The sequence below is a fragment of the Puntigrus tetrazona genome, chromosome 19 (genome assembly GCF_018831695.1).
Source record: "Puntigrus tetrazona isolate hp1 chromosome 19, ASM1883169v1, whole genome shotgun sequence".
Lineage (NCBI taxonomy): Eukaryota > Metazoa > Chordata > Actinopteri > Cypriniformes > Cyprinidae > Puntigrus > Puntigrus tetrazona.
Genome location: NC_056717.1, coordinates 15,690,803 through 15,702,189, shown reverse-complemented (window position 1 = coordinate 15,702,189; position 11,387 = coordinate 15,690,803). Strand labels below are relative to the sequence as shown.

General features: G+C 38.0%; 1 protein-coding gene across 1 annotated transcript in view; it reads left to right on the top strand.

Moving 5' to 3' along the window:
* The first annotated feature begins 34 nt into the window (after positions 1–34).
* Positions 35–11,387, top strand: part of tax1bp1a (Tax1 (human T-cell leukemia virus type I) binding protein 1a) — a 17,002-nt gene continuing 5,649 nt past the window's right edge. Inside the window, exons 1-13 of the mRNA XM_043217654.1 lie at positions 35–169; positions 1,175–1,401; positions 4,004–4,106; positions 4,455–4,645; positions 4,987–5,094; positions 7,353–7,471; positions 7,633–7,723; positions 7,822–7,977; positions 8,188–8,427; positions 8,602–8,778; positions 8,982–9,057; positions 9,682–9,965; positions 10,929–11,015. Of these exons, the coding sequence (XP_043073589.1) occupies positions 1,207–1,401; positions 4,004–4,106; positions 4,455–4,645; positions 4,987–5,094; positions 7,353–7,471; positions 7,633–7,723; positions 7,822–7,977; positions 8,188–8,427; positions 8,602–8,778; positions 8,982–9,057; positions 9,682–9,965; positions 10,929–11,015 (1,827 nt within the window). The 5' untranslated portion in view covers positions 35–169; positions 1,175–1,206. The remainder of the gene's footprint in view (positions 170–1,174; positions 1,402–4,003; positions 4,107–4,454; positions 4,646–4,986; positions 5,095–7,352; positions 7,472–7,632; positions 7,724–7,821; positions 7,978–8,187; positions 8,428–8,601; positions 8,779–8,981; positions 9,058–9,681; positions 9,966–10,928; positions 11,016–11,387) is intronic.

Sequence of the window (11,387 nt, the reverse complement as noted above, 5' to 3'; positions counted from 1 at the left end):
TAAATAAACCAATCACAGGGCGCAGCAGACCGGAAGCAGGATGACGTTTCTAGATTCTCAAAACATGTTGACACCCGGTTCAGCTACATGACAGAGACACTCTCCATCTGCGTTATCTAGCAATCTAAACAACAAGAGTTACAGATCTTCAAGTAAACATGGATTACAGGTATAGCTGACCTGGCGCGTGACGACTATAAGATGTATAGTGACCATCTTGGAAATGCACGTTGGGATTTGTATGCGGTCAATCTCGATGTATTTAGGGGTGGGATTGCAGTGGAATTAATAAAACTCATCAGCTCGTCCTCCGAGGCCAGTGGTTTACGTCGCGTAATAAATAACTTGCACGTGTAGAGAAATGCTACATCATCTAGTGCACTTGTAACTGCCATTAAAATCCGCAGTGACTTGTTAGTTGGCGAGCTGTTGCAAGTGAAATGTGTGTAGAAAGTCGCTTTCGGTTTAAGCAAACGTGCTTTGGTGGGATAAAGAAGTAACGGTATGTTTTAAACTATCGTATACTGAGTTTAGCGCGAAAATGTGATTTGCTGTATTGAATCGAGCTGTCATTGACGGTAAAGGCCTGAACGGGGATGACAGCATCAGCAGTGCCATGCATACAGGCCTACTCGGCATCGCCCCATCCGGCCTGGAATAGGGCAGGTCTTCTTCATGCAGCTGCACATGGCCTTAAACTAAATGCACGTCAGCTTAGAAATAATTAAGCATATAAATAACATGGGAATGCAGTAGAACGACCTGTAGCTAATTGCACAGTTTGTGTTGCTTAAACGTGCTGGCGTGCAATTTTCAATGTAAACTCTCAATTTTTTGGCTGCATCAGTTTCAGAGTAGCGTAAACTTTGGCGAACATCTCACGAGGTTAAATGAATCAGGAGAGACTTATTGTGAAATTAACCTTTCATTCTGTAAAAGCAATGTTTTCTGCATAGCTATGGTTGCAGTATGGCTCTCTGACTATTTCAAGTCCTTTTTATCTATCTTAGTAGCTCCGAATAATGCTAAATAATAATAATAAAAAAAAACATTCAGTGTTGTACAAGGGCGTTGGGGTTTATTTTGCAATATTTGACTCTGAATGAACAATATTTCTTTGCCTATATTATTAAAGAAAACTGTGTCACTTAAACTTAAACATTATTTCTTTCAGGTAGACCAATCACAGGCTTTCCCTGAGCGCTCATGATGTTGTCAGCCTGTAATACCGGAGCACCTTCTGGTGGAGGAGGAAGTGTTGTCATGGAGACGTCTAACTTTGCCCATGTCATCTTCCAGAATGTTGGGAAAAGCTTCCTCCCGCAGGCAGCGCTTGAATGTCACTACACACTCACCCCCTTCATCACCCCACATCCCAAAGACTGGGTTGGCATCTTTAAGGTTGGCACACATTAAATATTTTAATAACATCTGGCCAATATTTACGTTTTCATACACACAAATTCTTGCTGTAAGGAAATTCTGTCCACCCAATTTAATCTCACTTTCTTTTTTCTCTCTCTCTCTTCTTTCATCTCGAAACTTAATCTTGCACTTAATCAAGAGGAAATGAGCGCATGGGAACTTAAGATGCAGTGATAGTTTATGACTGGAATAAAAGGCACTTCAAATCAACCAGATCTTTCCAGACAGTATTTAGAGTGGTGGGTTGCAGGGGAAAATGTGGATTGGAAAAAGATGGTTAATCCGCTCAATATCACTGTTGTTTTGATGGTTAGTTTACGGGGGAATAGAGTTGTGGTGTGATTGAGTGAGTGTGTGTGTGTGTGTGTGTGTGTGTGTGTGTGTGTGTGTGTCTCTGTGGGCGTTTCCCCACAACAAATGAATCCTTCCTTATGCTTTTGCTTTACTATTTTCTCCTTTTATTCTTGTGTCTGCAATAAAATGTAGTATATTAACAGATATTAGCTGCTATGTGTAATGCACAACTGGATTCTAGTAGTCTTATATGGTAGGTAGACCTATATGGTTAGATGAATTCTGATAATATATATGGAGTCGCATTTAAGGTTTTAATGAGTTAATGTGGGAAATATTCTTCAGGCATTTACATACACTCAGTACACCCATTTTAACCTGTGCTTTATGTTACTTGGAGAACCACAGGCTCCCTCTGGTGGTTTTGAGAAAGGACTGCTCATTCTAGAAAGCAGCAAGTTGCATAATAGTTTAACAATGACTTAAAGTTTCATTGTGCAGAGGCTGTTGTTGTTTTTTTACTCAGCTTAAATAGAATTACATTACGCGTAAAATGTAATTTAAATTTTTATATGAAATGTTGTTGCTTATATTTGAATGACTGCCTTTTTTTGTCAGGTTTTTTTTTACCTAAAATGCAAAGTTTCACTTTTAAATTGTTAATTAATTATTAGCTAATATTTCAAATAAATGTTATATAACATATTTTATAATAATTAATATGAATAACAGAATGTTATCTTTTTATTTCTAAGTTTCTACAAATAGCTAGCTGCAGCTTTTTTACTTTTCTGTACAAGTACAATTTGTACTTGCAATGTCCCTTTTTATTTAATCTGCAAATTTCAGTTTTAAATTAAATAGATTTTTCATATTCAATGATATTGTATTTTATCTCTTTTTTGTACAGTTCTATATATATTTAGCTGTAGCTTTTTTTAGTTGCATGTGCGAGTGTCCCTGTGTGTGTTTAAAAAAAAAAAGAAAAACTCTATTTTTGAAGTTTGCAGGGTGAACGAACATAGTACTCTTTATGAAGGAGTATGTTGAGGCACGTTGAAAATAGGCTACCTTTAAGCAATACAAAAATGCAGTGTAATCATGCATATACACATACAGTAGGTTTGTGCACAGACGCGCACACACACACACACTCGTTGTACTCCAGTACTATATAATTAAGTTGTCGCGCACATGCCGAACATGTTCTTATGCACCTGATTTATAGTTACGTCAGCCCTCTTATTATTTAATTTATCGTTTATAGGTCATGTGTGTACAAGCACAGCTTGTTTGAAACACACACCGATGAATTCTCTCTTTTTCTTTCCTCTTGCTCTCCTCTTTACTTCTCTTCTCTGTAATTAATAGGTGATTTCTTCACAGATGACTGCGTTCCAGATGAAAGCAGGATACTTTCCATAAAAAAAGAAATTACAGATGTGATATATTATAATCAAATTAAATTTTAGGTGGTGCTGTGAAAATTCATGATGACAAATTACTGATTGTGTGTGTGTGTGTGTACTTTGTTTGTAACTGTATGTAACATATTTATGATGGTGGACTACATTGTCTTCTTCATTTCCTTCATAGTTAAAACTACGTAAAACCGCGCAATCACTCATTTGCACACACACACACACAAATATGGGTGGTTATGGAGGTGAAAATTTTACACGTACTTCAAAGGCAGAAATGATGAAATTCACATGCACACTCACACTTTTCAGAGTAACCACACAATCTTTAGCCGCGTTTGAAGCATGTGTAAAATTTTCACCTTTTTCCCGGTCCTTTTTTCCATTACGCCTCCTTTTTCCAAGCCTACACACACACACACACTCACACACACAAATATACTGTGCCCCCTTTTCACAGCTGGCTAAGAAGTTCAGAAAAGAGGCTCAGTGTTTCCTTTCCCCTTTGAGCTTATTGTGATATTTATAACCTGTGAAATCGAAATGTGACAAAATAATAAGACTTTAGATCTCTCAAAGTTTTATTGTATTGTTAAGTAACATTTGTTTTTTCTCAATCTCTTTCCATTCGCTTTGATCGGGTGATCCGTAAACATTTTATATAGTATCTGTGTTTATATAGTTTCGCTTGGATCTTTTTGGTAAAACTGAATAAGTCTATGTTGTATACATATTACTTTTCATTTCTTTCAAAGGCCTTCGTTGGTCTTTCACAAAAGTTTTAGTTCTGACTCACTTCTTGTTTACTGTTTCTGTGTGTGTGTGTGTGTGTGTGTGTGTGTGTGTGTGTGTGTGTGTGTTAGGTGGGCTGGAGCAGTGCGAGAGACTACTACACGTTTCTCTGGTCTCCCATGCCTGAAAACTACATTGAGGGATCCACTGTTCACCGAACCATCATCTTTCAGGGTATACATACACACACAGACGCACGCAAAGTCAACATTTATTGCCCTATCCAATATAATTTGATGTAGTGGAAAAGTAGAAAAGTTAAGGATGTTATTATGTTCATTCTTTTTTGTGCAATAATTTTTAAAAGTGATTTTTAATGTCATCCTTTTTTTTTTTCGTTTGATTGGATGATTAAAAATAGTTTTTTTTAGTAGTGTTATTAAAGTAAAAATCAGTTTTGATTCCAGAACTTTTAGTTCATGTATTGTTTTGTTTTCTTTTGTTTTTGTAAGTTACAGTATAAGACACTACATCTGGTAAAGATTAAACCTGTAATCAAATACTGTGCATGCTGTTTTCTAGGATATTATGTTCCCCGTAGTGATGGAGAGTTTTATCAGTTCTGCTACGTCACACACACGGGTGAAATCAGAGGTGCGAGCACGCCATTCCAATTCCGCTCGGCCACGCCCACGGGGGAGGAGCTACTGACAGTGGAAGACGATGGAAACTCAGACATACTGGTTGTGACGACAAAGACTGGGCTACTAGAGGTATGCAAATCACATTAATAAGAATACAAATACCTGCTTTAGTCTAAAGCCTAGTCATAAGGCATCACAGGTGCGTTCTTGATGCAGCCTAATCGTTCTGTCTCTAGAGCTAACTTTATTATAAAGCAGAATTACATGTATTGTTAACAATTACATGAATTGTTTGCAATGATGCATTGTGACAATCCCAGGGGGAAGAAATAAAGTAAAAAGAGCCAGTTATAATAAATGTCAATTATAAACGCACTATTTATAATCTGAATAAAATTTAGCACTCACTCATTATTGTCTGTGTGTATATATATATATATATATATGTGTGTGTGTGTGTGTGTGAGCAGCAGCGTGTAGAGGAAGTTCAACAGGAGTGCAAAGAACTGCAGAAAGCTCTACGCCTCCTCACACAGGAGAGAGATCAGCTACAGGAGAGACAGAGACAACAGAACCAGGTACTAAATACACACACGCACTTAAAAGTGACCAACCAACGAGGCAGCAAAGATGTCTCACACACACACACACACACACATTGTTTAAACAGCATGTAACACACACCAGAGATCACAAGTTCAAGTTATCTGCACATCAAAGAGCCCTCCTGTGTGTGTATGAGCACATTGGTGCTTTAAGACTTTCTGTCTCCAAGTGTAAAACGCTTTTCTGTTTGACTGACGGTGAACTTACTCCCACAAAGCACTTTATCTTATCAGATAATGGCCGTGTGTGTCTCTCTGTGTGCATTACTGACCTTCCCCATAAAGTCATGTGATTTATCCGTACTTAATTCTGACTGTGCTGAGGTTGATTTACTTGGAGTGAAAGAATTGGGAGTTTGAGAAACGGAGAAAGAAATGGAGTGAGACAGTTTACGCAGGCATCTGTTATCATGGCAGTGCCATGTCGACCACAGAGGGCAGACGTGACGTCAAACGTGTGCACGCAGCCAGGAGTTAATGTCCACCAAAACCACTCAGACCTGCCCAGTCACTGAGACAACAGCAGCCAGTCACGCGATTTTCTCTCGCTGGCTTTTTCCTCGCTCTTTTGCGTCTTTTGCTAGTTTTGGTGATATTTAAAGGTGCTGTATGTGATTTCTTTTATGAAATACCACACATAATATGGCACTACGACCTGATGCACATGTAATGTCTTTGTAATAGCCTCATGCTCTGTAAAAAGCATGCAAATTGTCTGAAATAAGATTTTTTGTTATTGTTGTCATGTCAGTGATTTCATATCTAAGCGGTTTGCGATCATTGGATTGCTTGATGTCTCTGTAGAGGGTGGGATTAAAAGAGAGGTGTGTCATAGTTATAATGACACCTTAAAATAAAGTGTTTAAAAATATAATATAGTTTATATAATATAATATAATATAATATAGTACTGTAATTTGTATCAGTGTCACGTGATCCTTCAGAAACCATTCTAATAGGCTGCTTAAGAAATGTTTCTTATTATTATCAAAATAATGATTCTGTTTTATTTGTTTATTTTAACAAATGAGTTTGTGCAAAGTGTTAATTGCTTTAAAAAATACAGTAGTGTACCAGTAGCCTATACCTTTTTCAAATATTATTTTAAATGTATTATCACCTATAACTGACTTTTAAAAGAGTGTTAGATGGCATGAAAATAAGTACATAAATAAAACTGTGTAAATATCATCAATATCAGAGAATATTGTGGTGATCTCCACCGCTTGCATTGTTTATTTAATAAGACCAGCTAATTTCATTCGTGCAAGTTTTAACATGTGAAATCCATTTTTACAAAATGTGATTTTCCCCTCAGCATAAAAAAAAGGAAAACCTTTGCGGTGTTGATGTTTGCCTGCACAACAAGCGCATTAAACTCTTAAAGGGCCCAGAAAACAGCAGGATGCTGTTCAGTTGGTTTGCTGGTCTTTCAGCGCCACCTGGTGTTTCTTCCGGAGACACTATTGAAGTCTGTAAGTGCGAATTATGAGTGTCACAAAGGACAAAGAACACCACAAATAAAACATTAACACTTTTATAATTCTCTCTCACACCCAAATCACACAGACCCTTTCATATGCCATAAGTGTGCATGTGTCTGTTAAACTGTCAGAACTTACATATGAAAATAGACTTCCACTTTATCGTGAGAACATAAGTATATATTTTGTGGCTGCTAATTTTACGACTTCACATTTTATTTGCCTGTGCTGCGATTCCAAAACATCATCGGCCGTAAAACACCACGAGTCACCAGATTAGCCGGAGGACAAGGCGTGTATGCGTGCTTTCAGAACCAGATGTTACTGTGATTTACTGATGACGACTTTTAAATATGAGCCGCCGCAACAAAAGTGAAATCAAAGCCCCCTCTTTTCCTCCTGACATCATACTATTGAGAAATTAACTTCAGCCATAAACTGTTTTTTTTTTTTTTTTTGAGAATAAAAGGCTGGATCAGCCTGATACCTGCATTTCTGATCTTTTTTTTTCTCTTTCAGATGAGTATCCTATAAATTTCCTTATTATTAGAGTCTGTGAAGCCTCTGTTATTCCCCATGCATTACTCTTATTTCACTTTGTGGCTTTTTATTTGTGGCTGATTATTATTATTATTATTTTAAATAACTGGATGGATCACCACTTTCGATAGATTTTTGATATTGAATGAATTGAGTGTTTTGATTGGCTGGAAGGTGTGATTGATAGCGTTTGCTGTCCAATTGCAGGAGCTGCAGAAAGGCTTGCGCGAGGAGAAGGAGGAGGCTCAAGCCAGAGTCCGACAACTTGAACAGGATCTGCTAGAAATCACACAAAAAGCTGTTGTTAAAGAGACTGAACTGGACTGGTAAGGCCCAAACACACATTACCTCACATGAATGTAAATATATTATTTACATATTCAGAGTAGGGTCCAAAAGTTGTGTTTATTTGAATTTAATCCATTATTTTGCATTTAAGTAATACAGGATTTATATGATGTATTCGTTTTTTTTGTGTGTCGTCCAGTTTAAGAGACAGGCTGCAGAAGGTGATTTCTGAGAGGGACGGTCTACAAACTCAACTGAAGAATGAGAGAGATGAAAGGGAGCTTTACAAAGTAAGTGTGTGTAGAATCTACAGGTATTAAACCGTAATCGTAAGCATCGATCAGTCGTGCGACGTTCATTGATCCGTGTTGTGCATTCACGTTTACAGTCTCATGTGCGTAGCGCCGAGCTGGAAAACACTAAACTCAGTGCAGAGCTGCAGATGCTGAAGGCAGTTGAGCTGAACAGAGAGGTCACCATCGCACAGTACCAGGAGGAACTGCACAGGCTACGCACCGAGAGAGACACGCACCCCGCTGATGCCGTAATACATGTTTCTTTAAAGAATAAATATGTTTATGTTTTCGAAAGACACTTTTTCTGCTTACTAAAGGCTGAATTTATCTGAAAGGGAAAACACAGCGAAACTGAAAGGCAGTTTAAAATACATATTTTAGTGTATTTTAAAAACGTATTTCTGTGAGCATTAAATACCAGTAATTGAGTTGGTATTACATAAATCGTACTTTTCCAGGGTCTGAAAGAGCAGTTGCGTCAAGCTGAGGAGCAGCTCCAGGCCACGCGGCAGAAGGCAGCCATGTTGGGTTCTGAGTTACGCGATGCCTCCGGCGGGCGAGATCGCACCATGGCTGAGCTGTACCGTGCCCGTCAGGAGACAGAAGGCCTGCGAGCCCATTTAGCTGAAGCCCAGGAAGAATGCAGACATGCTCAGAATCAGCTTGACAGGATGAGAAGCCAGGCATCGCAGGAAGTGGTAACCACAACTAACTGTCCTTGATGTTTATTTGATTGTGAAGATCTGTTAATAACAATATGAAGAACACATGGTTTAGAGGCAGTGTTTAGACACAGTGCGGACTGTGTGATAACTCTCTTTCTTGCATTCTTGCTTTATTTATTTTTTTATTAATTTATTTTTTTACTCCAGGGCAGGACTGGAGTGGGCGTGGTTTCAGAGCTGGAGGCGGAGCTACAGAAGGAGGTCGAGGAGCTAAAGCTGCGTCTGAATATGGCTGCAGAGCACTACAAAGAGAAATACAGAGAGTGCCAACGTTTGCGCAGACAAGTCACCAAACTGACCCAGCAACAGGAGACACAGCAGGGGGTGAGAAACCGAAATGATGGCTTACATTTTAAATTTCCAGTCGTAAATAAAACAAAATGTGACACTTTAATTAGATTTTGCACACAAGATGTAAACGTTTTGTTTTTGTGTGTTAGTCGAGGTTTATAAGCAAAGTGTGTTGTAAAAACATCCTCCAACATTGATGTTTTGTGTGAAATCTTAGAATATTACCTATGTTTTAGGACTGCAACAGGAATGATGCCTCTACAGAGACCACACAGGAGTTACACACACCAGATGCAGAGACACCTACCACAGGTATTAGCAAGGACACAAATAAATCTAAACTCTGACACATATCGTCAAAATAGTTCCTTTAAAAAATGTATTGCAAAATAAAAAGTCATATATATATATATTTTTTAAATATTATTTAATAATAGCCTTGGTTTTAAATAAAATAAAAAGTTATATAAAATTAATAATAATATGTAATATTTTTTGTGTGTGTGTGTGTGTGTGTGTGTGTATGTATGTGTATATATATATATATATATATATATATGAAAAATTATACATACAAATAAATAAATATATATAATTTTAAGGAAAATGAATGCTTTAAATAAATGCCATTTATCAAAATAGGGAAAAAAATCCACAAAACTATTAAGCAGCACAACCATTTTGACTGGTAATAATAACAAATTTCTTGAGCATCCAATTAGCATATTGTAATAATTTCTGAATGATCATGTGACACAGCTGTGGTAATGAAGTAATATACTAAATCTGTTATTTAAAAAAACAGTTAATTTAAATTTGATTAATATTTCACATTATTACACTTTTTACTGTATATTTGATCAAATAAATGCAACATTGATGCATCACTCAAAAACATTGAAAAATGCTTCACATTTATCTTCTCACATTTGAAAGATCAATATCCTGGTGAGATCAGACCTGTGACACAAAGAGATGCAGAGAGACTGGGAGTTGAAGGCAGACCTGGAAAGGAGGGGAAGGAAGAGAAAAAAGAGGAAGAGGAGGACGAAGACGAAGATGAAGAGGAGGAGGACGATGAGGAGGAGGACGAGGAGGAAGAGGAGTGCAGTGTTTCAGTTGAAGCTGAGCTTGCCTGCATGGAGGAGAAATGGAGAGAGCAGTGCACCATCAATGAAAACCTGAAGCTCCTGCTAGCCAGTGAGGAGCAGAGGTTTAAAGTACGTAAGCGCACACACACACACACACACACACACACACACAGAGGCATACATCCATGATTCGGATTCCTTCAACCTCACAGGAAAGAGCCAGCCACGGGTACTCACACTTTCATTTGCATGAGATGTCAGCGCACACAAGCGTGCAAAAACAGTTGAACTTCCAGGGGTTGAATTTTAGGTCCGGTTCACTGAGGTATCACATTTCCGTCAGTCTTGTGAGTGTGTGTGTGTGTGTGTGTGTGTGTGTGTGTGTGTGTGTGTGTGTGTGTGTGTGAACAGCAGTCATTAAGGACAAAGCTGGCCAAGTGGAAAGGAGGTCGTAAAGGACTCTTCTCGTCTGAGTATTTAGACAAAGCTGCAGACACCATCAAAAGGAAAGTCTTTTATTTACAGCGTGTTTAAACGCATGCACACGCTCTCACCAAATGCTTTATGACTGTTTGCTGGAGAGCAGGGTAAGATCGTAGTAAACCCATTTCAAATGAACTCCAAACCCAAACAGGCATTTACGCAACGATAACTCAGAAACAGAGAAAGAGCAGGAGATCTCGTTTTCGCTTTCTCTCTCTATTAAATGTCAGACCTCGAGTTACAAAGACTGTGAGTGAGGTTACAGTCAATATCAATTTGTCTGTTATACAGTACATGCTGCGTTCAACTCAAACCTGCCATCTCCCTTAGCAAACTTAAAGGACAGCATATGCAGCACAAGCGTTTTAGCTTTTCCGATTTCTGAAGGATCGTGTGACACTGAAGACTGGAATAACGATGCTGAAAATTCTACTTGGCCATCACAGGAATAAATAGCATTTTAAAATGTCTCAGTATTGAGAAACACTCCAAAATTTCAACATTTATAGCCTATCACCTGTTTTTTAATATCAAGTGCTGTATTTAAAGAGGTTATTAAACATATGTCCAGATGCCACTTGAAATAAATCCGTATGAAATCCTTGATAGACTCAAGTGACGGAGAAGGACAGAGAGGTGTCTGCTCTGAGAGAGAGTCTTGTGGTGGTGACCAGGGAGAAAGAGAGACTGGAAAAGGTAAGAGCTTTTATACTGTAAACCTGTTCTTATCATTTTTGTTCCTATAAACACTGTGTTGTTTTATACTTAAGCATTGTGTTCATTGCAGCTTTGTGGATAGCAAACAGTATCTTCTGTAGCTGGTATTATTAACTTGATCTTCTAAATGTTAATGAGAATCTTTTAATATTAAATACCTTAATTTGATTCTTAGCAGGTAAGACGCTGAAATCAGGCAGAGTGTGAATATCTGAGCCCCAAGAGTCACGGCTAAATGCCACATTCGGCTCCCTGATTACCCATCAGCACTTGTGTTAAATGTTAAATGTGCGAATAATTCCTCTAATCATGGCTCATGGATATGAGGTCAAAGGAGAAGGAAAGAAAGAA